The sequence below is a fragment of the Ambystoma mexicanum genome, chromosome 14 (genome assembly GCF_040938575.1).
Source record: "Ambystoma mexicanum isolate Mex_15411 chromosome 14, UKY_AmexF1_1, whole genome shotgun sequence".
Classification (NCBI taxonomy): domain Eukaryota; kingdom Metazoa; phylum Chordata; class Amphibia; order Caudata; family Ambystomatidae; genus Ambystoma; species Ambystoma mexicanum.
The window spans coordinates 629,213,883-629,240,533 of NC_090940.1; the positions used below are offsets into that span (position 1 = coordinate 629,213,883).

Genomic DNA, 26,651 nt, shown 5'->3' on the forward strand with positions numbered 1-26,651 from the left:
TAGGACGTGTGAGAAAGTGTTAAAACAACCAGAGCATACATTCCCTTTTCAGAGAGACACTTTTGGGAAAGCTTGTATCTCATATTGCCAATAGCCAAGTGACTGTGAAACTATACCAAAGCGAGACAGGCACAACTCACTTGCTTTTTGGGATTTCAACTGGAGGAAACTTCTAGCCCAAACTGCTATAAGTCAAAAGGCTGTCAAGAAGTCGTTGAAAGATCAATTGAGAATAATTCTTGTGCATTTCGCTCTCAGTTTAGGAAAAAATGGAATACAAAATGTCAAGAGTCAAAACATTGTACGAAAAGGCAGTTGTTGTCCCAACATCAGTCCAAGAGAGAGAATACTGAAATCAGTTTTGCCACCAAGTTTGAAGTTTTAGGAGTTTTCTTCCTGGCAGGCGAGTGAACCAGGAAACATCCTATAGTTGTTAGTCCTGGTAGGTGAGTGGACCAGGAAAGAAGATGGTGGTTTGATTTCTGTGTGGCAGAGAGATATTTGAAAATAACCTTTGAACTGAGAGAATTCATGTACTGTAGCATGTGTTTGACAAGCAATAGCATTTCTGAGAAAGTTGTTTTTTGCTATTCTGATAATGTTAAGTGTTTGAATCAAAAAGAAGTATTGAGAAACACTCTAGTGCTATCTTTACAAGAAGTAGTTTCTTTGAAAGTTTTACGTGGTAACAGAATCATTATATTTGGCTTTGAACCTGTGTTTGGGAAGAAGGTTGATCCGTCTTCAAAGACGGATATTGTGGAACACATTGACTTGATTTATCAACCAACTGTGATGAAAAGGACATTCGTGATACCTCTGAGAAAGACACTGTGGTTGAGATATGCTTTTCTATTTTTTGAACTGAACCTTTGTGAATCAGAACTATAATTTAAGTATTCCTGAATTGATCCAGGGGAATGGGATACAACTAGGGTAGCAGGGAGTACATCCAAGAACATTTGAGCTTGCGTTACAAAGATTGTTTTTGTTGACACAAAAGTCAGCCATATTTTCCTTGTATAAGTGTGAGAGCCAGATATATTTTGAACACTAGGTAATTTTTGTTTAGTTTTAGTTTGCCTGGCAGGGACTTCTCTAGTAGGTTAGGGAAAGATAGGTGTTTATAAGAACCCCTTTTACTTTTAATAAATGTCAAACCTTGAGGAAACATTACCTTTTGTGTCCTTTTTGCATTTCTGACCCCTCAAAGCTGCTTGAGGGAGCAGCACAAGGGCATATCTGATAGCAATTGGTTCTCGTTTTTAAAAGAGAGGCATGTTCCATGAAAGATGTAAAATTAAGTAGTGTTGGTGGTCAGGAGGGGCTGTCTGGAGAGGCACCTGTCTTGAAGAAAATGCGTCAGGAAACCTAATAAACCTTCAGCAACCAATCTGTCAGCACATTCTTTTACAAATGGAAACGTATGCATTACTTCATTAAAAACCTTATAAGTTGAACAATACATGCTTGTATGATTAACTTTGACAAAGTAGCTCCCTATAGCGTCACAAATACACCTAGAAAGTGAATTATGTATTGCCTGCATGCATTGGTGAAAGCAGAAATGCAACCAGAAACCTTTTGATAAAGCAGGGGAACAGAGAGGCTTCCCTCTGAGCAAACCGCTCCAGAGAGTCATGACAGTGAAACCCAAGATGGCCGCCTGAGCTTTTCAAGTGTCCCCAAAATATACTGTTTGTCTCAGGGAAATTGTTGAGGAGTTACCAGGTTATTGCCCACATGAAATGGGGCTGCCTCTCGTAAGTGCCGTAAGATTTGTGTAGGCATTGTAACTGTCAGGGCCAGTTCCTTCCTCACTGTAATGTTTGGCATTTCTTTTGGGAATGCATCTATTTCCCTTTCCACACCCTCATCGCAAAGTACTTCTCATATTTCTCTTCTAGCAAGAATTGGAGTCAGTTTTCTCTTTCCAGTATTAAAGGGAGAATGAGCAATAGCCCCCTGGAGGTATTCCCCCCACATGTATGTGGCCCGTTCAGGGGTTTATCTGGTCTTTCCCATGAACACTTGTGGTATTCTGGTGTGGGGGCCTCCGTCGCCATCATTCATGAGTTTCATTGCTTAATTGTGGAGCTATTTTGTAGGAGCGTATGTAATTTATCCCTGCATTCTCTTTAAGAGGGTAGTTTGCTTCTGTGTTATTACTGAGAAGGCTAAGGCTGCAGAAATCTTTGCCCTTTGTCACATCACCTTGATGTCATTGATATCTTTATTGGATCGCATCTGTGCTGTGGGGCAGGGGTATATAACTGGAGTTGGCAAGTTTTCTTACAGTATGTTACCCTTGCACCTTATCCAGCAGGCTTTACAGTTGGGAGTGAGCTCATGCAAATGATTAGAAGAACAGACCTACTCGGTTGGATTGTGGGCTTTTTCTGATGGGGGAGAAGTAGATCACAGTGTGGCTTATCTTCAGAGTCCCAATACGTTGGGAATAAGGCGAATATAAGTACCCAAATGAAAAGGGGAACTTAGGGAAGCTAAATACCCCCTTGGTCCTGAGCTGTTGACTGTGTTGAAAGTCCTGGAAGGAGAATACACCAGGCGAACGGTGAGTCTGGGGCTCGTACCTATAAAGTTGAAATTGAAAGTCCTGGCAGGAGAGTATATCAGGCAAGCTGATGAATTGAAGCAACCCGAAAAGAAGAGCAATACCACTTCTTCAAAGGAACTGCGCAAAAGACCGGGCAGGGGAGAATACGAGGTGTTGTGTGAGTCTGGGACCTGCAGCCAAGTTGTGGCATTTTGAAAAGGGAATCCAAAGGAAGAATCATACCGTTAGGATTTTGAACTACATTGCAGAAGAGAAACCTGGGGAGTTTCCCTGCAAGTTAATTGCAACACCAAGAGGAGGGAGTTATGCTCTTGGGCTACCAGAACTTTGTTATTCTTTTTTATTTTTTATGATAACTTTTTGCTTTGGTGAAGAGGAACCTGGTGAAGGGAGCCATCCACTGGAACTGTGAACACTTTGCATTGGATATTTCTGTTGGATTTACACCTTTTGTTTAAACGTGAACAATTGTGAACTTTTTCTTCAAGTCAAATACATTACCCTTAGCACCTTATAGTTATTTTCAGTGTGAGAGGGCTAAGATAAGATTTCAAACTGAGGACATTTTGCTTTGGACACCTTGACAACGGACAGACCCTTATTTTTTGGTTGAGGTAGGAAAATATCTCCTAGATTAGGGACATTGAGGCCTTTCCCAGACCCAATTATTATTTCAATAAAAGTTAAATGTCCTTTTTTTGTGCCTGTGTCTTATTTCTGGTTCCTCATACTGTCTATGAACTACCAGGTCCACAATTTCGCCAAAGATTGTGTGGGTCAAGGAATACAAAAGCAGATAAAGGAATGCTGTATAGAAGTGCCATCACAAACAGATACGATGAGAAAATGTAGCAAGACCGATTTACTCTGGAGGTAACAAAACCGAAGTGAGCAGGTAACCATCCCGACTCACCTTCCTGACCCCACAAATTGCTAACAGTACTCACAGACAACAGATACATCCCTGAATCTAGAGGTCCAAGTCAGGAGACTGCTGCAACCGTCCTACCTGGTCCAGGAAGCTTCAGAGCCGGGGAACAGGGAGGCATCATGGTGACCACTAGCCGTGCAAGCAGACACTGGGCGTGGCCTGCCCCAATATTACTCCTAGCGGCTTTCAGAGATAAAAAAGCAGTGATTGGCTAACGTATGATGCGGGAGGGATAACAACGGAACAGCATGCTACACTCTCACTCTGGAACCTTTTCTTCTAGGAGAAGGAGGTTGATCCTGAAAGCTCTGCGTATTGCTGCCCATATTGACGTGAGAAAGAACAGAGCGAGAAAATTTGGAAGACTACAGGGATATCCTTACCCTGTCTTTTCCTGAGGAAACCCTGTATTTTGTTGCAAAAACTATGATGGTAGCGAACCCAAGAGAATTCTGATTCATTCAGGGGACTTTGTTTTGGGCCATACTGCTATATTAAATCTTTGTTAAAGCATTCCTAATCATGGCTGCCTCTCGTCGCCCACCCCAAGGCAATTCACGGATAAAGTCCATAGTCTCAACCCTGAATGACCTATTGGGGACCACTAATGGTTGTCAGAGACAAGCGACTGATTGTTGAATTACCTTCTGAGCACAAGCTTTTCTTTCCCGTGCCATCATTTTGTATCATTTGCCATCTGGGGCCACCAAAATCAATGTTGCACCATCATTTAGTCTGAAATATGCAGAGAGCTTGAAATCGTGACACCACTGAACGAGTCCACAATGAGTGTATGGCAGTTTCATTAATTTATCGTCTGGGGTTGGTGGTAGCTGTGGCTGTTGGTTTGCACCTTTGATGACCTCTGTGCTTCCTTCAAAGTCCCTAGAGAGTGCCTATAATGTTAATTCCAGGTTAATTATAGGCCTGCAGATTGCATAGAAATCCTTTCATTGGTGGATATTTTAAAATCGGTGATTCTACTCTAAAGGAGGACAGGAGATCAAATGTTCCACGCTGATCACTCTACAACTTTCTAGCTAAACCAGAACAGCAAGAACCATTGCCACAGAGTTTTACAGCAGAAAAATCAAATCAGACCAGCTCAGCCCCCTCAGATGACCTCTATGCAAAACAAGGATACAACATCAACCAGCAAACTCTCACACACAGTAACATTGACCAGACAGGACACACATACCACAAACCACCAAAGTGCCTTGGGAAACCATAATTATTTGTGCTCATCTCCTGCACCCTTGAATCCAAAACTGGGACAGAAAGAAGCCTTACCATTAGAAGCTACAACCAGGCCTCCAGATAAGGTGGGTACTAGGCCTTTTATGCACATGAAAATCTTGTAATTACGACAGCTTTATTATTTTCTCCAGCATTGGATCTTTCATGGATTCACATGCTTAGAATATTTCCCGTCGACAGACTGGGAACCCTCGGTAAGCTTATAAAGCCTTTTCCCGTAGGAAAAAGTTTTACACTTTTGTGTCCTATCTACGTCGTTTTGGGCCGCGCACGCACGCCCCACTAGGACATAGTGGTATAAATGCCCCGCCCCTGCGGCTCCCTTCAGATTTCAACCGTCTCCAAAGTGGGAACACCTTGTGTATTTTCTACTTGGTTCGGTTGTGCTGTTGCGGTTTTTTCTCCTAATGTCGGGGAAAGCACTGTTCTGCCCGGGGACGGACATATGGACTGCATTTACTGTCTGCACCCTCATCACTCGGCTGACAAGTGCGACATATGTAAGGGCTTCTCCCAGAAGACTCTTAAGGATCGGAGTCGCAGACTTGTCGCATGGTTGAACGACAGAGCGGGGGCATACCCGCCTTCGGAAGTGGGCTCCACACGCAGCGCGGCCCTGGTGTCAAAATCTTCAGGGGCCCCGAGCCGCTCATCGTCATTGGAACCACCGGTAAAGAAATCAGTAGGCCATTCCAGGGACACTTCTTCGAAGAAGGCCTCTTCGTCCTCATCTTCAGCGAGGAAAGACAAAGAAAAATCTAAATCTTCCTCGGGCGATCGTCATAGATCGACCCTGAGTCGAGAGACAGAGAAACGCAGGTCGAGTTCGGAAAAGGCAGGAGCAACGCATAAGCCTGCGCGACCACCACCGTCGTCGACGGTTGGGAAGTCGTCATCTACTTCTCTGCCGCTGTCGCAGTTAACATCAACTGGTCCTGGATTGCAGGCGACAACGGCGTCGACAACTATTGCTTCGTCGATGGACACCCCTCAAGAGGCCAGGCATCCAGAGGTCTACGACCCAATTTTGCCGGACACTCTTCTACAGCAGGAGGCTTTGTCGGTATCCTCGGGAGACAAGGGTGAAAGGATAGCTGCCCCTGCAGACCTGGGGTTACAACTTACCACACCTTTCCCCGGGAGCATTCCGGGCTCTACCCCCCCTGCTCAATCCGCAGTCGTTTTTGTCATTGGAGGTTTTGTCCACACTGCAAACGCTGCTGAAGACACTGGATGACAGACTGCCCCGATCAACTCCAGCCAGGTCGGTCGTCGGCGACCTGGGCCCGTCTCAGCCCTCCACCTTCAACCCCCGCGGCAGAGCATCCGGTGGCAAATCTCTCAGCCCCACGCTGCGAGGAAGGGGAACTGTTGGATTCGGAATCAGGCAGCAGGGTGTCGTCGGTGGTCTCCCTTTCCCCCTCCAGGGATCCGACTTGGAAGTCCGATGCGGAATTGGAAACCCCGAGGAGCCCGGCTCAGCCGTCTCCCCCAGACGATATCGGGTCATTCCACAACATGATGGCCAGGGCTTGCACGGAATTTAGCCTGGCCCAAGAGGAAGAGAAGGACTGTTTTCTTTTCGACCACATGGGCAAAAGGAGGAGGTCGGTGTTTTCAGTGCCCATCCTAGATCATGTGTGGAAGGAAGGTCTTCAGACCATGCGTCACCCTTTCTCAGAGCCAGCGGTGAAGGGTCGCCTAGAGAAACAATTTAAAGCCTCGGACTCCACTCCCAAGTGCCTTTCCTCTCAACCAACACCTGACTCTGTGGTATCGGCAGCGGCGACGAGAAAGGCAAGGGCTCAGCACAAGTGTACGACCCCTCCGGAAAGTGATGCTAGACGCTAGGATGCATTCGGCAAAAAAGTCCTGTCGGTAGGTGCTACCGCAGTGAAGGCGGCCAATTCGCTCACCATAGTTGCTAGATACGACAGGGAGATGTGGCATCGGTTGGCGCCCATACTCGAACACCTTCCAGATGAACATCGAAAAGCAGCTATGTTGCTGGTCAGGGAAGGTGAGGAGGCTTCGAATCACGCCATTAACATCGCGGTGGACCTTGCAGAGTCGGGGTTTAAGCAAGTGAACAACTGCGTAGTTCGCCGACGATGGGCATGGCTGAAATGCACCAACTTCCGACCGGAGGTGCAGTACAAGGTACTGGATATGCCGTTTGAAGGAGACCTCCTCTTCGGCGAGAAGGTCGACGAAGCCCTGAAGGGCATGAAGGAGGACTCGGACACAGCGCGTTCCTTGGGGGCCCTCCAGAGTGGTCGGAGTTTCCGGTCTTTTCGTTCCTTCAGAGGAGCATCAGCGAATTCCAGATTTTCATTGAGGGACCGACCCTTCGGTAGGCCAGCATATTCCTCTCGGGGATACAGTCGAGCTTCGCAAGCGGCTAATCGTCGCCGGGACTACCAGGCCCCCAAGAAAAGAGCAAGTTAATCGTCGATAAGGGATAAACAGAGTAAAGACCAGCAATGACGGGCATTGGAATGTTCTGGCGGGCAGAGTATCATGTTACATCAACGAATGGGAACTGATAACAACAGATCAATGGGTGTTGGACACTGTAAAATACGGTCATTCCCTGCAATTCCAGAGCAACCCTCCGCATATTCCACCGGCGTATGTAGCTCAATCCCATCTGAGCGGGTTGCTGCAGGAAGTAGCACTTATGCTACAAAAAGGGGCTATAGAACTAGTCCCGTCGTCACAAAGGGGTCAAGGGGTTTATTCCCGATACTTTGTGGTGAAAAAGCCAAATGGAAAGTGGCATCCCATCCTAGACCTGCGCGAACTAAACAAGTCGCTGAAAAACACAAAGTTCAAGATGCTCACGCTCCAGGAGGTGATCAGGTCAGTTCAAGAAGGGGATTTTCTGGCGTCTCTGGACCTGCAGGATGCGTACTTCCACATACCGATGTGTCGGTGACACAAGAAGTACCTCAGGATTGTGGTAGGGCGGACTCACTACCAGTTCACAGTTCTTCCCTTTGGACTGAAGGCTTCCCCCAGAACGTTAACGAAATGTCTGGCTCTGGTGGCAGCCTGGCTGAGAAGGCAAGGCCACCATGTATACCCGTATCTCGACGACTGGTTGGTGAGGGGGTCCTCCCCGGCGTCGACGCACAAGTGTCTACAGGGCACCATGAGCCTCTTGCAACGATTGGGGTTTGCAATAAACTTAGAAAAATCCTTGTTGACGCCGTCCAAAACCTTGGTGTTTCTGGGTGCACAGTTCGAGAACCAGTTGGGGTTAGTCAGACCATCCCTTGTCAGGATCACCAGGCTCAGTCGATTAGCAAGTCAATTGAAAATCAATTCCAGGCTGTCGGTGAGAAAATATACATCAATCCTGGGAGCTATGGCGTCCTGCATTCCTCTGGTGCCCAACTGCTGCCTTTTCATGAGGCCAGTGCAACAGTTTTTGGCGGACCGTTGGACGCAGGCTCAGGGCTTCTGGTCAGACAGGCTGACCGTCCACGATGACGACGAGCTCCTATCAACTCTTCGGTGGTGGAAGAAAGTTCAGAATATTTCCAAAGGGGTACCCCTACAGGAGCCGGAGTTCCGATTCACCGTGGTGACGGACGCGTCCCCAACTGGCTGGGGAGCGCACATGGGCACTCTGCAGACACAAGGCTGTTGGTCTCAGAAGGAATCTCTCCTGCACATCAACGTTCTGGAATCGAGAGCGGTCCGCTGGGCCCTGAGGGCCTTCCTGCCTCACATCAAGGGATCCACAGTGAGAGTTCTGACGGACAACTCCACGGCAATGTTTTACTTAAGGAAACAAGGCGGCACGCGATCCAGAACCCTCTCCATGGAGGCTCAAAGTGTGGCACTGGGCTCTGAAACACGATCTATCCATCGTAGCTCATCACCTGCCAGGAGTGAGGAACGAGCAGGCGGACTCGCTCAGCAGAAATATGGACCAGATTCACGAGTGGGAAATAGACACTGATCAATTGTCGAAGGTCTTTGAAAAATGGGGGCGACCTCAACTGGATCTCTTCGCCACGAAGGCGAACAGGAAGTGCGAGATGTACGCCAGCAGGTGGACACAGGAAGATTCGGTGGGAGAAGCGTTTTCCTTCCCGTGGACAGGCAAGTTCCTCTACGCCTTCCCTCCGTTCCCTCTGAAACAGAGAACTCTGCAGTGGATACGCAGATACAGGTGCCGAGTCATCTTGATAGCGCTGTGTTGGCCGAGGCAACCATGGTTTTCTGACCTGCTTCATCTGTCAGCGGATCACCCGATAGCGTTCCCGAAGGTGCCCAACCTCTTGTCCCTGGACGAAGGAACGGTGTGGCATCACAACCCGAACAGCCTCAACCTCACAGCTTGGCTCCTGACTTTTCAGAATTTGGTGCCTTGAACATTCCCTCGGACTGTCGGCAGATATTACAGGCTGCGCGGGCCCCGTCCACCAACAAGTCTTACAGGTGTAAGTGGAGGAGGTTCTGTACGTGGTGCCAAGGGCATGCAGGAGTGGAACCTCTGAGGGTTACTCCAGATTCTCCCACATCTACTACATTTGGCGAAGAGTGGTTTGTCTTTTTCATCACTGAAGGTTCGTCTGGCGGCCATCTCCAGGTTCACAAGAGGGAGGAAATCAACGCCCTTGTTTAGTGACAGGTTAGTGTAACACTTCATGAGAGGTTTATTCCAGACGTTTCCCCCGGTTAAGCGGTTTCCACCGACGTGAAACCTTGCAGGGTTAATGAAACCACCCTTTGAGCCGATGGCCATGTCGTCGATGAAGTTTTTATCATGGAAAGTGGGTTTTCTAATTGCCGTAACATCGGCTAGACGGATCTCAGAGTTAAAGGCATTGGTCATAGTCCCTCCATATCTCAGATTTTTCAAAGACAAAGTTGTCTTGTCTATGAGTCCTCGTTTCATCCCGAAAGTTCCTACGACTTATCATAAACATTCATCCCTTGTCCTGCCCACCTTCTTCGCGACTCCCTCATCAGCTGCGGAAAAGGTCTTGCATACCCTGGATGTCAAGAGAGCTCTAAAATGTTACCTTCATCGAACTCAACAACTTCGATCTACGCAGCACCTCTTCGTTGCATATGGGCCTTCGACAAAGGGGAAGGCAATTTAAAAACAAGGACTGGCCCGATGGGTCTTGTCGATGATTGCCTTCTGTCACTCAAAAGCGGGAAAACCGCTACAAGGACGTCCGAGAGCTCATTCGACCAGGGCGACTTCGTCGTCGACGGCATTGTGGGCGGGGGTTCCACTGATCGACATTTGCAGAGCGGCAGCATGGTCAGTGCCCCATACATTCACCCGCCACTACTGCCTAAACCGACAGCATGCGGACAAAATTCAAATGGGACGAGTTGTCTTTCGACCTCTTTTTCAATAAGGTAAGCCCTTCTCTTGAGGAGTGTCTATGCTGGTTTGGATATGTATTTGTATAGGCATAAAATATATGTACGAATATACGCATGGAGGTAAACGCGTGTGTTTTATGAATGCTTTTTTGGCTTATATAAATATTACTCGGTGCAGTATTGTGGCATATTGTTAGTTTCGAATCCTATTTGATTGATTCGCCTTTTGCAGGATGGGGTGGGTGCTGGATTGCATTTACACCTCCTCCATTGTTTCAAGTTCACTGCTGTGCATTCTATTCTAAGCATGTGAATCCATGAAAGATCCAATGCTGGAGAAGGGAATAGTTTCTTACCTGTAACTCCATTTCTCCAGCATTGGTATCTTTCATGGATTCACATGCGCCCTCCGGCCTCCCCAAAATGCAATCATCTTGTAATTTTTGTTTCACCCCGTTCCACTTTGGAGGGGTCGAGATCTGAAGGGAGCCGCAGGGGCGGGGCATTTATACCACTACGTCCTAGTGGGGCGTGCGTGCACGGCCCAAAACGACGTAGATAGGACACAAAAGTGTCGACCTTTTTCCTACGGGAAAAGGCTTTATAAGCTTACCGAGGGTTCCCAGTCTGTCGACGGGGAATATTCTAAGCATGTGAATCCATGAAAGATACCAATGCTGGAGAAATGGAGTTACAGGTAAGAAACTATTCCCTTCCTGGGTACATTTACACACCGGTTTAGAGCAGAGGTCAGTGCAAAGGTCAGGTTACTTGACAAAAACCAGAAGGCTTCTTTTGATGTTCATCTACATGGATGTAATTGCAAGCCATGGATAAAAGCCTCTGAAACAAAGTATTTCTCTGAAGTCTTTCAAAAAATAAACTGCACACTGTGATAAAAGGAATGGTTTCTTTCCATTCAGCTTCAGAAGCACTGTGCATGTTTTCCTAGAATTTTAGGATTGTATAACTAATAAGATGGAAAACTAAGTTGCAATTGAGAATTCATATTTTTTTTTTAACAAGTTATGCTTTTTTCCCAGTGAAAGCAAACCAGTATTGCACAATGGTATTTTTCAAAGTTCCGGTGCTGTGTGCATAATCATGCAGAGGCAGATCATTTTTACACTTATAATTTAATGTACACTCTAATTATAAAAACAGTGTGTACAATTATGACTGTGCACAGTCTAGTTTACATCCATTCAACCTTGCAGTCAATGGGGTACATTACTATAAATGGTCAGTGACAGCAGAGTCTTTGCTCAAGGGTGAGTGATTGTCATTACACTGATCACAGGTGTTCTAGCCTCTCAAATCTTCAGGACTACATTTAAAACATCCATAACCTGACTCTCAAGGAAGTGCAAGCGCTGTTCAAAAATAAACAAATGAATTACATTGGTAATTGAAATGGAAACTCAGAAAACATGTCCCTATGATAATCCAGATGGGTATTTAACTTTATGTAGCGCTTCATGAATGGCTCGTCATACATCTAGGTACTGTGATCATTATACCTCAGTCGATATTCAGTTAACCAACCTCTGAAGGATGTTAGCCAATAATATTGTTGCTGCAATCTGTGCGTGATCTGTAGGTTGCGGGTTCGAATCCAGGCAAGTCCAACTCAGCCTTTCATCCTTTCGAGGATGATAAAGGAGTACCGACTTTGGTTTGGTGGTAATTGTGATAAATATGTCCTATGCACAGCGCTTTGTCAAAAGAGCTATATAAATAACCATTTGACCACTAGATTAGATATAGAATTTAGCATGGAGTCATTGCCTCTCTGCACTGTTGTATCATAACACCTGCATACCATTAGGTAGTAATAGCTCCAGGAAATTAGGACTTTCATTAAACATCAAAAGACAAATCTGCTATCGAATCTCAAAACAGACAATACAATTCATGCTTGCTTTACTATGTGATTGGCTCGGTTTTTGTGATTTCAACATTTTAAATATATACAGGAGAGATCAAATGGCCAGAAATAATGAAAGGTGTATTCTATTTGTATTTGCATTTTATTTATTTGTATAGCGCACCAGGCCCGAGGGCAACCGGGCGCTTATCTTCAAGCGGTACATGCAAGCATGACAGGGTTACAGTTACCAATTACAGTCAGACAATTACATGAACAGAGGCAATAAGGTACAAGAATAATGCAGGTTGGCAGGAGATAGAAGTCAGGCATACTGAGATGGCAGCGATCAGATGGACAGAGGAGACAGTTGGTCAGATGCAGTAGCTAGCCAGCGCTCAGCTTTCTGTTTGAATAAATTAAGTGAGGGTAAAGTTCTAGTGGTAAGTGGCAGTGTGTTCCAGAGTTTGGCAGCCAGGACTGGGAAACTAGCGCCTCCGGCGATCTGGAGCTTGTATCTGGGGATCATGAGGCATTGTGCTTGGGCAGATCTAAGTGACCGAGATGGAGTATGCTGCGTGAATCGCGAGGCTAGGGAGATGGGGGGGGGGGTGGGGAGCCTGGTTATTTACGCATTTGTAAGTAAGGGCCGAAGATTTCGGTGATATCTTTTGGGCGACTGAGAGCCAGTGTAGGCTTTTCCTGGTTTCAGAGATGTGTGCAGATCTAGGAATGTTGAGGGCCGCTTGTTAGGCAGAAACCTGTGCAGTTCCCTTAGGGACCACTGCAAAAGATTTAAGACTACAGGTGTTGGCAGTAAACCCACTTGGTAGCAGTCTGTACCACCCTTATTTACCTGGTAGCTGTGGCTGAGCAGTCAGACTTCCCTCAAGAAGAGTTAGGCAGTATGCAAAGTATACACAATAGGCACTCAGATGCAACAATACAAGCAAACACTGACCAGATCTTTGGTATCAAAGTATATAATTATTTATTTAAAAACACAGTTTGAGACACTCCAGCACTCTTATTGTAAAATATTCTAAACACAGTTACTATTGTAATATATACACCCCTTTTCCCTTATCAGATAAGTCACAGTAAAACACCACTTATTTTCATACAGAGGTCAGCGCCTAACTAGATTGCACTCCAATAAGTTTGTGAGAAAGGGAGGGAGAAAGACAGAATATGGAAAGGTACACCACTCTAAGGTTCAGGAACACTATAAGCAAGGCAGAAGAGCAAAAGTCTCTGGTGAGCCAAAGTCCAAGGGCTGGGCCCACTCTTAGAGAGAGCAGAGCACAAATGCGCCCAAGATCACACAGTTACACTAGGCTTAGAAAGTCTTGCAGAGGGTTTAAAAAGAGTTTAGAGAGGCGTTAGGAAAGTTTAGCCAGGGTGTCCCAGGCTAACCCAGGTTCGAAAGCCAGGGGCTAAATCTACCCCGTACAGTCGGTAGCAAGGGAAGCCAGGCGGGACACGGTACCTTAAGTGGGAACGATCCTCCAGCGGTGGCAGTTGTTCCTGGTAGTGGATGCAAGTTGCGTCGTCGTCCAGGGGAAGGGAAGATCTCGACTTGGAGGAAAGATGAAGGTCGTTGCACTACCAGGGCAGAAACCAGCCACAGAGTTTTCCGGTTAAAGGTGGTACCTTTGTTTCGCGGTCGTGGTAAAACGTGGTATCCTGGTTGCCGGGGTGCTTGGCGCGGGCAAGGCGGCCACGAGGTACGTCGGGAAAGCGAAAAGATGGTCAAACTGGTTATCCCCACCAGTCAAAGGAAGAAGTCTCTCCGGCGGGAGATCTTCTCTGTCGTTGGGAAAAGTGGTGAGGCAGTCCAGCAGGGCTCCACAGGTAGTGGTGTCGTGGCAGGTTGGCTCAGCTTCTCCCTCGTCGGATTCTTAGGTCCTGTGGCGACTTCTGAAGTTCCAGTCCCCAAAGCCCTGCTTTTATGCAGCAAACCCCCATTCACTCAGCCTAGCAGTCACTCAAACATGCTAAGTGGTGAGCCGGCAGGCTCACCACTTGGGCCAATCAGGATGGATTTCGACTTGAGTTGCCTAGGCAACTCAGTCCAGGGTGCCTACATTTCCCTCCACCCCTCCTAAGTACCCCAGACAGAGTGGCACCACTTTGGAGGGCTTCTGTGGAGAAGCCCGCCAAAAAGTGAAACAAAGGGCTCGACTTGGGTTGGAGTCACAGAAGAGAACACAAACGCCATTTTAGAATCAAGTTTTGGCAAAAAATACCAACCGGAGAATTAATATTACTTAAACCGGCGGTTGAATATAAAAAGTAGTATCCACTGCCACCAGCCAAAACTCGATCAGGGGGGACGGAGACGTGCCCCTTCGACTAACAGACCCCGGGGCAATTGAATTGCCCCAGCCAGTACGTCCACAATATGATGGTTTGTACTGGTTCTGTTCAGAATTTAAGACTAGTAAAGTCAATGGTGACTTTACATGCCCTGGGAGACAGTAGTCAGTCCCAGGGTATGGAATCTATACTGGGGGGTCACTATGATACCCCTGTGTTACTGCACGGAGGGTGCTGTGTAACACACATCACAAAAACACATGAAGCCCTATAGAGTAAAAGACCCCATAGCCCATTAAACACATCTAGATTCAAAGAAACACACTCAAATCATGCCCAAGAGTGAGGGTAAAAGAGTCTCGCTCTTGGCAGGAGAAAAAAATAAACCCCAAAAATCCAGCAAAGCTGCTGGGGGACTCACTAGGTTAGGAAATTCAACCTAAACAGAGAATTCTCCCTAACACTGCTCTGATAGCGTTATTTTGGGTGATCTGGAGTTTTTTAAGGTTACGTTGGTTAGTGCCTTGATAAAGTGCGTTGCGATAATCAAGTTTGGATATAACCAACGTCCTGGCAAGGGTGATACAGTTCTGAGTAGAGAGGAATGGGTGTCTGGCTGTGATCAGCTTGCATGTGTAAGCTGAGGCAGCGACGACTGCGTTAGTTTGCCTATTTAAGGAGAGTGGAGAGTGTAGAGTCTAAGTAGATTCCCAGGGTTTTAGTATCTTTGGATACTTTAATGGAATTGCCATCGATATTGAAAGAGCTGAACACCAGGTTCAGCTTATTAAGTCTTTGCTGTCTACCCAGGATGAGGAGCTCTGTCTTGTCGTCATTAAGACAGAGCTCATGTTGTGCCATCCAGGCTTGAATGACTTGGTAGATGTAATTCAGGGCTTTAGAGTCTGCAGTGTAGTCACCAGTGATAATGATGAGTATCTGGGTGTCATCAGCGTAATTAGTGTAGGTGACGCATGGATAATCCAGCACAGTGAATAGAGGTTTGGTAAATACATTGTAGAGTGTAGGTGAGGCACAGGACCCTTGTGGGACTCCGCAGGGGACTGGGTGGGGTCCACCGATGAGGTAGGTGGAAATACTCTCATGTGTCTATTCTCAAGGAAGGAACTAATCCAATTAGTGGCATTGTCGTAAAAGTGGGCAGCTGATTTCAGATGATAGCAGAGGATTTGGTGGTTGACCAAATCGAAAGCTGCAGATAGGTCAAGGAGAAGTAGGAGGGCCAGTTGTCTTTTAGGTCCTCAATTTGTGTTTTAAGGTCTAAGAGGGCTGTTTCTGTCCCGTGCTTAGGTCTAAAACCAGATTGTCTTGTATCGAGGAGGTTATTGGTTTCTAGATAATTCTGTATCTGTAGATAGGCTGCTCTATCTAGAATTTTTAGAAGGAACGGGACTGTGGTGATGGGTCTGTAGTTGGAAGGTATCTCTGGATCTAATTTTGTTTTTTTTAGCAGGGGGATAACCCATGCGTCCTTCAGGTTGTTTGGGACGATTCCAGATTGAAACGAGGAGTTGATGAAGGCAGTTATGAAGGGAGCAAGGTTCATGTGCCAATTCCTTGATGGGTGCAGGGCAGGAATCACCTTGGCAATTGGAAGGCTTTAGATTACTGATGATATTTTCGACCTCCGGGATGGTGAGAGGTATAAAACTAAATGGTTTGTGGGGGAGGGAGGTGGCTGTATTGGGCGCAGGGAATTTAGTTAGTGAGGATGTAAGAAGGGAGTTTTGTTTGGCATTGATTTTGGATTGTAGGGTAGTCATTTTGGTAAGGAGGGCATTTTGGATATTTATTTATTTTATTTATTTATTTATAACGCGCCGAAGCTCGCAAGCATCAGGGCGCGACAAAGAAACATGGACAGAGAGTTCACAGGACAACACAGGACAACACAGACAGTAGAAGAAGAAATGAGAAGCAGAAAGAGTGTAGCCCAATGCAGATATGGGGACTACGTAGTTATTTGAAGAGTGTGGTCTTCAGCTGCTTCCTGAAGGATTGGAGGTTTCTTTCCAATCTAATATTGCCAGGCAGTTTATTCCAGTGAGAGATTGCTAGGTTCGGTAAAGCTCGACCTAGGCCTGTAGATTTACCAGGAAAACTGGGATTGAGTAATCCTTGTTTAGCGGATCTCAAGCTACGACTTGGCTCGTACCAGCTAAATTCTTTCTTTAGGTATGTTGGGGCCGTGGCGTAAAGACAGTGGTGGACCAGGGTCAGTGATTTAAAAATAGTACGTTCCTTCACTGCCAGCCAGTGAAGGTCGTTTCTGTCCTTGGTGATCTGCTCCCATTCGGATTTTCTTGCAATGAACCTGACTGCATTATTTTGAATGATCTGGCATTGTTGCAGGCCATTGTTGCAGGCAGCTGCCACTGGCGCCAAGCATTAATGCGTTGCCGTAATCTAATCGGGACAGAATGGTGGCTCTCGCGATCGTGACACTGTTTTTAGTATTAAGAAATGGTCTGATACGGCAGAGAAGTCTCTGATAGTATTGGCAATTTCGTTTTAAGTATGCGGTTTGGGCTTCTGATCCTAGTGAAGATTGTAGATGGATACCAAGGGTTTTGACCTTGTTTGAAACTGTGATAGAGGAATCTTTTATGGTGAATGAGGAGTAATCCGAATCAAGGTTGTTTAATGCTTTTGTGGATCCAAAGGTCATAAGCTCCGTTTTAGATCATCCAATTTTCAATGGTGTTATAGATGACAGCTAGATTTTCGTTGTCTATAGAATGGTTTCCGCTTAGCTCTAAAATGAGCTGTGTGTCATCTGCGAAGTTGGTGAAGATGATCCCAAGCTGTGATAAAAGGGTGCAGAGACAACGGATATAAAGGTTAAAGAGTAGGGGGGAAAAACTAGCTCCCTGAGGGACGCCACAATACACAGGCTCAGCCAAGGTCGCGTGTCCTCCCCAAGTGATTTTTGAGTTCCTATCTTCCAAGAAAGATGATACCCAATCGATGGTGTCTTGGGAACAATTTCCGGCTGAACCTAGTGCCTCTCGGAGCTTTCTGTGATCAAGCAAATCGAAAGCAGCCGAGAGATCCAAAAGGATTAATAGTCCTGCTTTTCCTCTGTCTAAGATACTCAGCATTCTTGTCTGAAGATCTAGCAGTGCTGACTCAGTGCTATATGCACTTCTAAAGCCCGATTGTTGGGGGTGTAACAAGCTGTGTTTATCAACATAGTCTTGTAATTGTTTAGTAGCAATTTTATCGAGAATTTTCAGCAAAAAATTGTAATGGGTCTAAGATTCGTGGGATCTTGTTGGTCTAGTCCAGGTTTTTTCACCAGAGGGGTGACTGTGACTGTTTTGATTCCTGTAGGGACTTTCCGGTCCCTGAAAGATGCATTTGTCATGCGACAATGGAAGGGGGGAAAAAATGTCCACATTGTCCAGGATGAATTTCGGAGGTAGGAAGTTTTCGGCGCATGAGGTGCAAGTCATAGATGAAAGGGTGTCATGCATGTCTTTAATTGAAACTGGTGAGAATGTGAATTTAGGGATGTTTAACTCTGGGTGAATGACCTTGAGTCGAGAGGATGGTAATGGATCTAATACCTTACAATTTAAGATGGAATCTCTAGCTTTTTTGATTTTATTCGAGAAGGCGATTTGGACTGCCTCGCAATCAGTCAATGTTGGTTGAAAAGGCGAGGAAAGGGTAGGTGGTTTTTCAAATGATTTAGGAATTTGAAACAATTTCCCAGTAGAGTTGGAGGCACTGGTTATTTGGTTATTATGGAAATCTTTTTTGACTTCTGCCAAGTTAGTTCTGTACAAGAGATCGCATTTTTTCCAATTTTCTTTATTTTCCTCAGTGGGGGTTTTGAGCCATGTTCTCTCTAGTTTCCTTTTAGCTATCTTGAGGGTACTCAAATCAGGCGTGTACCAGTTTTGATGATTAGGGTTGGGACGAACCTGTTTATTTTTGAGTGGAGCGTGTTTGTCAAGTAACTCCTGAAAATTATTACTGCATTTGAGTGTAATGACATCACAAGAATCATTTTCTGTGGTGTTGTTCATAACGTGGCTGAGTCCTTCCTTCAAGATATCAGATGTGATTTTCTTGAAGTTCCTACTTAGAACAGGTTTTGGAGAATTGTCAAAATAGTCAGATTTAAATGTGAGTGGAAGAGTGGCTTTGATTTTATAATCTGTCCAGATGCATGGTGATGTGTTTGTCACTTTCAGTTGAATGTTGTTAGTGATAATCCAGTCAAGTTGGTTTCCAGAGCGACAAGTAGGGCCATTATGAGCAATGTGGTAGTTGATGTTTTCGAGACTATTTTCAAGGCTTATAGCCTCTTTGTTACTGGGGTTTCCTCGCCATCTATTGAGATCGCCCAGGAAGACCGTACCGGTGTTAGTTCCCTTAAGGTTATTCAGGATGTGACAGAGTTCATCATTGATATCTGAGATTAGTGATGGGGGCCTATATAAGATGAGGTTAATGCAATGATTATTGGATGGCGTAAGTTTAAGATGGAGGACTTCGCAGCCATTGCAAGAAATTTTGGTGGTACATAGCCTCAAGGTCTGTTTTGCTATTATAGCTACCCCTCCTCCCTTTCCCGATGTCCGATTTTCATAATATATATTGTAGTTGGGGGGTGGGGGGACAGCGCTGTCAATAGTTGGGCCTGTTGGTTCTTGCAGCCATGTCTCTGTGAGAAAGAGAATGTCCAAATTGTCTTTTTACAATGTAATCGTGAACATCCTGCAAGTGCTTATTAAGTGATCTAGTGTTTAAAAGTGCAATTTTTTAATTGTCACTTTTGGGGCTAGAATGAGCTGGAGGGATGGTATCAGGGGTGGTATCGGGGGTAATGAAACCCAAGCTGGTCTGAAAATGTGTCTCAGTTGACAAGATGTCTGTACTTTGGTCCTTTTCAGGAAAAGGAAGGCTAAGTGATTTATCTTTGTTGTTAAGGTAAAATTTGACCAATATTGTTGCACCACGTGCTGTCTTTACTGCAGATATCTGGGACGGGTGAAGGGGATTCTAATTCTTTGAGAATTTTGAATAGCTCCTTCGTATTAGATTCAGCTTGCGATATACGCTGGTTGTAGGTCTCTTTTTTTGCTTGTAAGATAGCTTCCTTGTAATTGAGGGATGTGGTGAGAAGGAAGTCTTTGTTGGCCTCGCAAGGAAGACTTTTCCAAAGTGCAAAGTTGTGGGGCAAACCACGAATTCAGGTGGGCTTGTTTGGCTTTCTGTATTTTGAGCGGTGCTATGGTGTCAATGGCTTTGAGCAGTGTTTGGTTGAAGGTGTCCACTAAGACGGTAGGATCATTGTGCTGAGAAGCACAGTTGTTCAGAATGGGTAGGATGAGTGGGAGTAGTTTGTCCCTGGTAATGTCCTTTTTGTTCCTGGTGGGAATAGCAGGGGCCTATGGTAGGTTTGGGGTGAGGATTGGTGGCTGGTAGTTGAAAGATAATGATGTGGTGGTCACACCAGGCACAGGCGGAGTTAGAATTTATCGTTGTATTACAGTTGAGATCTACAATCCAGTCAAGCATTCTGCCCTTGTTGTGGGTGGGTGCAAGAATGCGTTGCTGGAAACCTAAGTTTGAGAAGATGCTAGTGACCTCGGTGGCCATGGGATCCTTAGGGTCAGATAGGCCGAGGTTGATGTCACCCAGTAATAACACTTGTGAATTAGGCTTGGTGTTGTCGGTCAGGATGGAAGTAATGTCGTCTGTGAAGGAGGCGAGTGGTTTTGATGGTCTGTGTATAAGGTGTAGTGTTGTTGTGTTGGTTGGTGAGAGGGATAGTTTCACTGATAGTGATTCGGCAGAGCTAAATTGGGCGTTGGGGATAATTCTCATGGTGATGTTGTCCCTTTGTATGAATGCGACTCCACCCTCTTTGAATAAGTTAGATTGGCGGTCATTTCTGAGGATGGAGTAGCCATCGGGGATGGCGAGTGAGAAGTGTGCCTGAGGCGGCGTGTAACCATGTTTTGGTGATGGCGATGAAGTCGAGGTTTTGGGCGGTGATGAGGTCGGTGATATCGAGGGCGTGGGCCGTTAGGGATCTGGCATTGATGAGGGATTCCTTTAGTTCTTTGATGGGGGAGTCAAGGTGGTTGGGTGTCGTCAGCGTAGTTGGCTGTGGGCAGGAGGTGAGGTGACGCTGGGCACATGGTGCGCGAGGCAATCTGGATCCAAGTCTTGCATTCCTGAGTTAGAGTGTGCAGGGTTGATTAGGTGTGGGTTTTGTGGCGAAATGTTGAAGCCACAAGGCTTGGGCATTAAGGTAGGGATTGGTAGAGAGATCGGTAGGGTTGGTTATGGTGTTATGCGTGGGTGTGGGGAGGGGGGATAGGAGGTGGGTCAGTGGTAGTATACTGTGGTGCATGGTGTGGAAGTGTGTGATAGGGTGGTGGTGGAAAGTCTTAGTCGTGCTGACAAAGGGAGCGCAGTGAATATTGGCTAGAAGCCCTGTAGTGACAAGGTAGGTGAGGTAGATGCTGGCAGAGGACCACAGCAGCATGTCGTACCCTGGGAGGCCTGGCAGTGGGTGCGGTAAAGAGGGTCGCTAAATTTGCCAGGGTGGCCATATCAAGATTGGCGGGCTTCTAGCAGCTCACAATAGCAATGCAATTAATGCAAGGGCACATATCGAGAGCAGCGGGCAAATACAACAAAGTGCAAAGTAACAGGCAAATTGGTGCAGGGGCACAGATCAAGAATGGCAGGCAAATACAGTGCAAAATAACACAATTGGTGCGAGGGCACAAATTAAAAGTGGCTGTCACAATACAGAAAGTAATGATTTCCATACAGTTTTTGCACACGTCGGCTGGATGTTGCATACATTTTACTCCCTTGCAAATCAGAAAAGTCATTTTTACTCTCTTAAAATCACATTTACACTCAGTTTAAAAATAGAGAGTAAAATACCCCCACCTCCAAAATCTCATCTGGAGCACTGGCTACAACCAAGCACTCTGACACCAGACGTACTGCACTGAACCCAGGCGTTCTTCGCCACTTAATCACCTCCTCCCTTTCTAACCTGCACACATTCTCGCCACTTTACACTGCTCGCATCCATCCCCCGCACACGGTAGCAAGCTCCTCACTTGCACACCACACTAACTGACCAACACCAGGGCTTGCCTATTGTTAGGCAGAATTGCAGGTAGTACCCTCTGGGACCACTACACACAATTAGAACTACAGGTGTTGGCCAAACCAACTTTTGGTATAAGTCTGTGCCACACAGTTTTTGGTAGCAAGCTGAGCAGCTAGGCTTATCTCAAAAGTGAATGTGAGCAGTACAAGTAGTTGCACAGAGGACTTTCAATCACAATAGTTCAAGTAAACAATTATACTCAAGGTTTCTTGGTAAAAAAAACATTTAGTAATTTATTACACAATCATTTAGAAAACCTTTCACTAGAAGAAGGCAACTTAATATTATAAACCAATACAGTTCAATACAAAATTCTAAGGTTTTGAGACAGTTTGAGCTCCCCTGAAATAGGAGTCAAAGGGCAGTTCACTTACTTAGAAAAGAGCAAAAGGCACAAGGTAAGTAAAATAGATATTTACTTTTTAGAGAGTGCAAGTAGTTTCAGTTCACCAGAGGAGTTCAATTCAAGTCAATAGGCCAGGCCAAAGTCAATGGGCTAGTGTTCTGGATAGGAAAGAGCAGTTCTGGTATCGAGCGGTAAAGTCTTTGCGTAAGTTCTTAGAAGTAGTTTAGGCGAAAAAGAATCTCATGTCGGGCCACAAGCTGATTAGGCCTGCAAGTTGGGAAAGTTTCTCAAACTTTCACCGCGAGAGTGGAGTTCTCTCAATCGGGTTGGCACCGTACCTTTTGTATGAAGAAACAAATGCTGCTGAAGTCGTGGTTCCAGGCTGGTCCTGCAGATCTCGCTGTTCCTAAGCCTCAGTCAAGGAGACAAGAGGGAGGACGTCGGGGGACTCCTATACTGCACGGGATCGTTGAAGAAAGCAAACGAGATGGAGTCACTTCAGTTCCAGTAGCTGTAGATTCAAGAACACAAACTGGTGTCCCTCTCCCTGATTAATCCTAACCAGCCTTGAGAATGGTATCCAGGTGTCTTATGAGTTGGTTGGTCCCACCAACTCAAAGGAAGAAGCCGTCCTTGAAGGAGCTTCTATGTCGAATGGAGTTTGGCAATTCGGACTTGCATTAGGGCTTCACCAGGCAACGGTCCAGGAGTTGCAGCAGCCATCCTTTTCCAGCTCGTCTTTGGTTCTTTCGTTCCTGTGGTCGACTCTGCTTGCCAGTCCTGGAGACTCGCCTTTTAAACAGTTCTCTCCCTTTCATGCCAGCTTAGCTGTCACTCACCCAGCAGGGTGGCTGTCCTTGCTGGACAGTCAGCCAGCCAATCACGCCAGAGTGCATTTGGGTCTCCTAGGAGACTAAGCACAGGGAGTTTCGGGCACCTCCCTCACTTCCTGCCCACCCCAGACACTCAGACGCCAGAGGTGGTCTTAAGTCCTGAAGCCAGCCAAAGGCATACGAACAAAGGTTCAAACCTGGTTTGGCGCGCAGAGACAAACACTAGAAGGACCTTTCTAAAAAGAAACGGCAAAAAAAGACGACCGGGCGTGTTTAAACAAAGGGGCTTAAGGCACCATCTTGAAAAACATGGCTCCTGGGATTTTTAGGTACAGGTGGTCGCGGGTTTGGAAAAATCATGGTAGTTCGTTGTAAAACCACTGCCACCAGCCTTTTCAATATGAAAGTGTATCATTTGACTGCTACACAAGTATTTAGGCACAGGGGATACTATGTAACCCCTCCAGCACTCCATTATAAGATGGTGTGTGCTGGGTCTAGGAATTTGGAAAGACTAGTAAAGTCAATTTCACTTTACCTTCTCTGGGAAACAGTAGTTTATCCCAGAGAAGGTATTTAAACCTTTGGGAAGTCTAAACAGACATCCCTGTGTCACTGCACTGAGGGTGCTGTGTAACACACATGATAAGATGATGCCCATTGAGTCATCTTAAAACTCCATAATCAAAGAACACAAATGTAAAACACACATCAAAATACATGAACGAGTGGGAAAAAAGGCTCACACTCTTTCCAGGTAAAAAAATCAAGTCCTCAAAAATCCAGCAAAGTTGCTGGGGGTCTCTAAGTTGAAGGGAATTAGCACATTTATGAGAATTCTCCCTTACACCTATCCTGCCCCATCTCACACCCCTAGTTCAGGGGCCAATGGACTCTTTCTGCGCTGATCATCTTGGGCTCTTTTCTGGATGAAACGCTTCCACGTTCCTTATTTCTAGGCCACTTCCCACGTAGTATAAGACCAACACTCCAGATCCGTTTACTTCCTGCCTGAAGCACCAATACTATAGAATTCATACCCGCCTATTCATCCATTTCACTAACCATTCCACCCTCCCTCGTTTTACGCAGAGCCACTTGCAGCAACAAAGCCTAAATGGCAGGGGTTTGCCATAGAAGAACGATTTACATAAGAAATGGCTTCCTGTACAATGTTTTGAGCCAGCAACAATTCTCCAAAATGCCACTAGGTGGTGGGATTTGAACACCTAAAAGAGCATGCTGGTTAAGAGGCAAATACAGGTCCAGCTGGCAAAAGAATGGCTATGTAAAACGTGGAATAGAATATCTTTAATCGTACCCCATGATGCTGCATTCCCCCTCCCCTTAACTAAAGTTTCATTTTTTATTCCTCTTTGTTGGCTCTTTATCTTTTCCCTTCTACTTGGGTTTTTTGTTTTTTTTCCAACTTTTGGCCCTGTAAAAAGCTTTGCCAGTTAGATCTTTAGCAGTCTCATTTCGGGTTGTCTTACTTCTGCATGTTGAACCAGCTTCTGATTAACTCATTCATTGAATAAGGCAATAAATAGAGTGTTATCATGCGTGCAATGAAAAGCTCTTTAAACCTACTGAGATTGATTGTGAAATTATTTGAATGATGTAAACCATGTGTCCTGGCAGTAATGAATGTTCTTTGCATTTCCATTTTAGCTGCGAAGATTTGATGTGGTCGGTATCCACCGAAGCAGCATCACTGCTTTAGCTTGGAGCCCAAATGGAATGAAGTTATTCTCCGGAGATGAGAAGGGCAAAATAGTTTATTCTGCCCTTGATCTAGACCAGGTAAATCCTGTAAAATGCCTTCATTTTTTCTCTGTCAAGTCGAGGCCTCCGTAGTAAGCAGAGGAAAGATCTGTGATACGTTCAGGTCGCTTCACTATGTCAATCTGCGCAGCACATGTTCAGCAATGCTTCTTGCTTGAGAGTTAAACACACATTTTTACTGGATCTGGCCTAGAATCATTCATGCTCCGGTATGAAACGCTATCCATTTAATATCTGGGTCCCGTAGGACACGTAAGCCCATGAAAGACGCCAAGATTTGAGTGTTAAGTTCAGCTTTATTTGGGGTAAATTGCACAATGGGCTAACAAACTAAACAGGGTCTCATAATCCAAGTGAACCTGTCTGGTTGGTTGTCCTGCATTTGCACTGGGGCCCTCGATCCCTGGAAGGTCCCACAGTGTCCTCCCGGGCCCCTCTGGAGTTCTCAGCCTTTGTTAGCTTTATTTGAACCCCAAAGTGTTTCTAGGTCTCTGCCCAAGGGGAGTCTCTCCACCTTTCGATGATAAATCTGTCTGCTGTCTGTGAGGGGTCAGAAATGTGAGGCAGACAACTTGGTAATGGGTTTTCACAAGATGCCATTTTATTAACTCAAAAAGGTTGGACAAACACCTCACTATCCCTAACCTGAAGAGTATTTCCTTGCCTATCAAAATAACTAAAGGAAACACTAACAAAAGTAATCTGTCCCTCACACTTGTACATACATCAAACTCATAAAGGTCATCAATGGCAAATCAAATGTAAGATAAATAAGTTATATTCAACCATAAATCCAATAACTGTGTATCCTTGTAACCTGGGTTGGATTAGCTTCCACAGATTTAAAGCAGGATTGTCTCAGGGATGTCACTTCACCAAAATGCCAGGGGTAGCGGAAGTGACATCACATGCCCCTTGACCCCCTGATGACATCACAGGAAGTGATGTCATTTGACCCCACCCCTAAGTGATATCGCTGGAAGGGATGGAACATGACCTTTCACCCGTTGACAAAACAGGAAGTGGCCTCACATAGGTACACTACGAAAAATATGGTTACGATATCACTATAATGTTGTCAGGCTGAGAGGATACCTGTGTCCGCGGAAGCTGCTGAACCCCCGACAATCCCCCTGAAGTGTAATTCTCAGAACTAAAATACAACTCAGCTCTGTTAACTACACCCCTAAGGGAAAGGGGGAAGTGGATAACATAAAAACACCAGGTTGGTAGCGTCAAGACTAGCCGATGCTGAATCTGCAGTGAATACATGAACAGATACAAATCCTCTCATTACTTACTTAACATCAGCGTTTATAAAGACTTTAAATTCGTAACTAAAGTGTAAAGAATCATACCTGGTTCTTCTCCTAAAATTTCTTAGAGAAGATTGCAGAAGTTGCTGAAAATCTTTCAACCTCTTACTTGAGTCTCTTGAAGTCAGCAGCAACCTCTTTATATTTATCAAACCTGGGAAGCCTTAACCTTTGCCTTTTTAAAATTGAAAATAGTTCCAGTAAAGGTTGGCTTTAATGAATTCTGTTACTCATTCTTTTCTTTTAGTTCCAAACAAGTTCACAATGCGATAGGGTACGTGGATTCTTGAAGAAACGCACGCAAAAGGAACTTGCGCGCTGGAGAGCCTGGAGAGCCCACGCGCTGGAGAGCCCACGCGCTGGAGAGCCCACGGGCTGGAGAGCCCACGCGCTGGAAAACGCACGCGCTGAACAGTGTACGCACAGAAGAGTTCATGCGCTTGAAAAAACGCGCTGGAAAACGCACGCGTTTAATCACATACGTGCTTACAAAACACACGCGCTGAAAAAAAACCTGCGCTGAAGATTCCATAGCAATATCTGACGGGCGCACGCGCTGAAGAAAACTCGTAGCAGTAGAAGAGTTTTTGCACACGCAGGAGTTCAACCATACGCCCAAGGCAAACACGTCACACGTGTTATGAACGAGGCGCTCACACGTCAAACCTCGCGCTTACTTTCAAAACGAACGCCAAAGTTCACGCACTCAAACAGTTCAAAGTTACAAGTTCAAAGCTCAAATTTTACGATTTCTCACTTAAAATGACTTCGATAAAAGCTGAGCAGTGGTTTTAAAATCCAAATGAAAGTCACTTATCTTCAGAATGATTTTCAAAGAACTTCAGGATTTCCAGTCTTTAGAACTTTTTCCTGACAATCAAGGATAT

The 26,651-nt window shown here is 45.6% G+C and overlaps 1 protein-coding gene across 3 annotated transcripts in view; it reads left to right on the forward strand.

The window, feature by feature from the left end:
* TECPR2 (tectonin beta-propeller repeat containing 2) overlaps positions 1–26,651 on the forward strand; it is an 879,235-nt gene that overhangs the window by 93,418 nt on the left and 759,166 nt on the right. For all 3 annotated transcript variants that reach the window (XM_069638097.1, XM_069638099.1, XM_069638098.1), the window contains one exon: positions 24,335–24,466. In XM_069638097.1, coding sequence (XP_069494198.1) covers positions 24,335–24,466 — 132 coding nt within the window. The remainder of the gene's footprint in view (positions 1–24,334; positions 24,467–26,651) is intronic.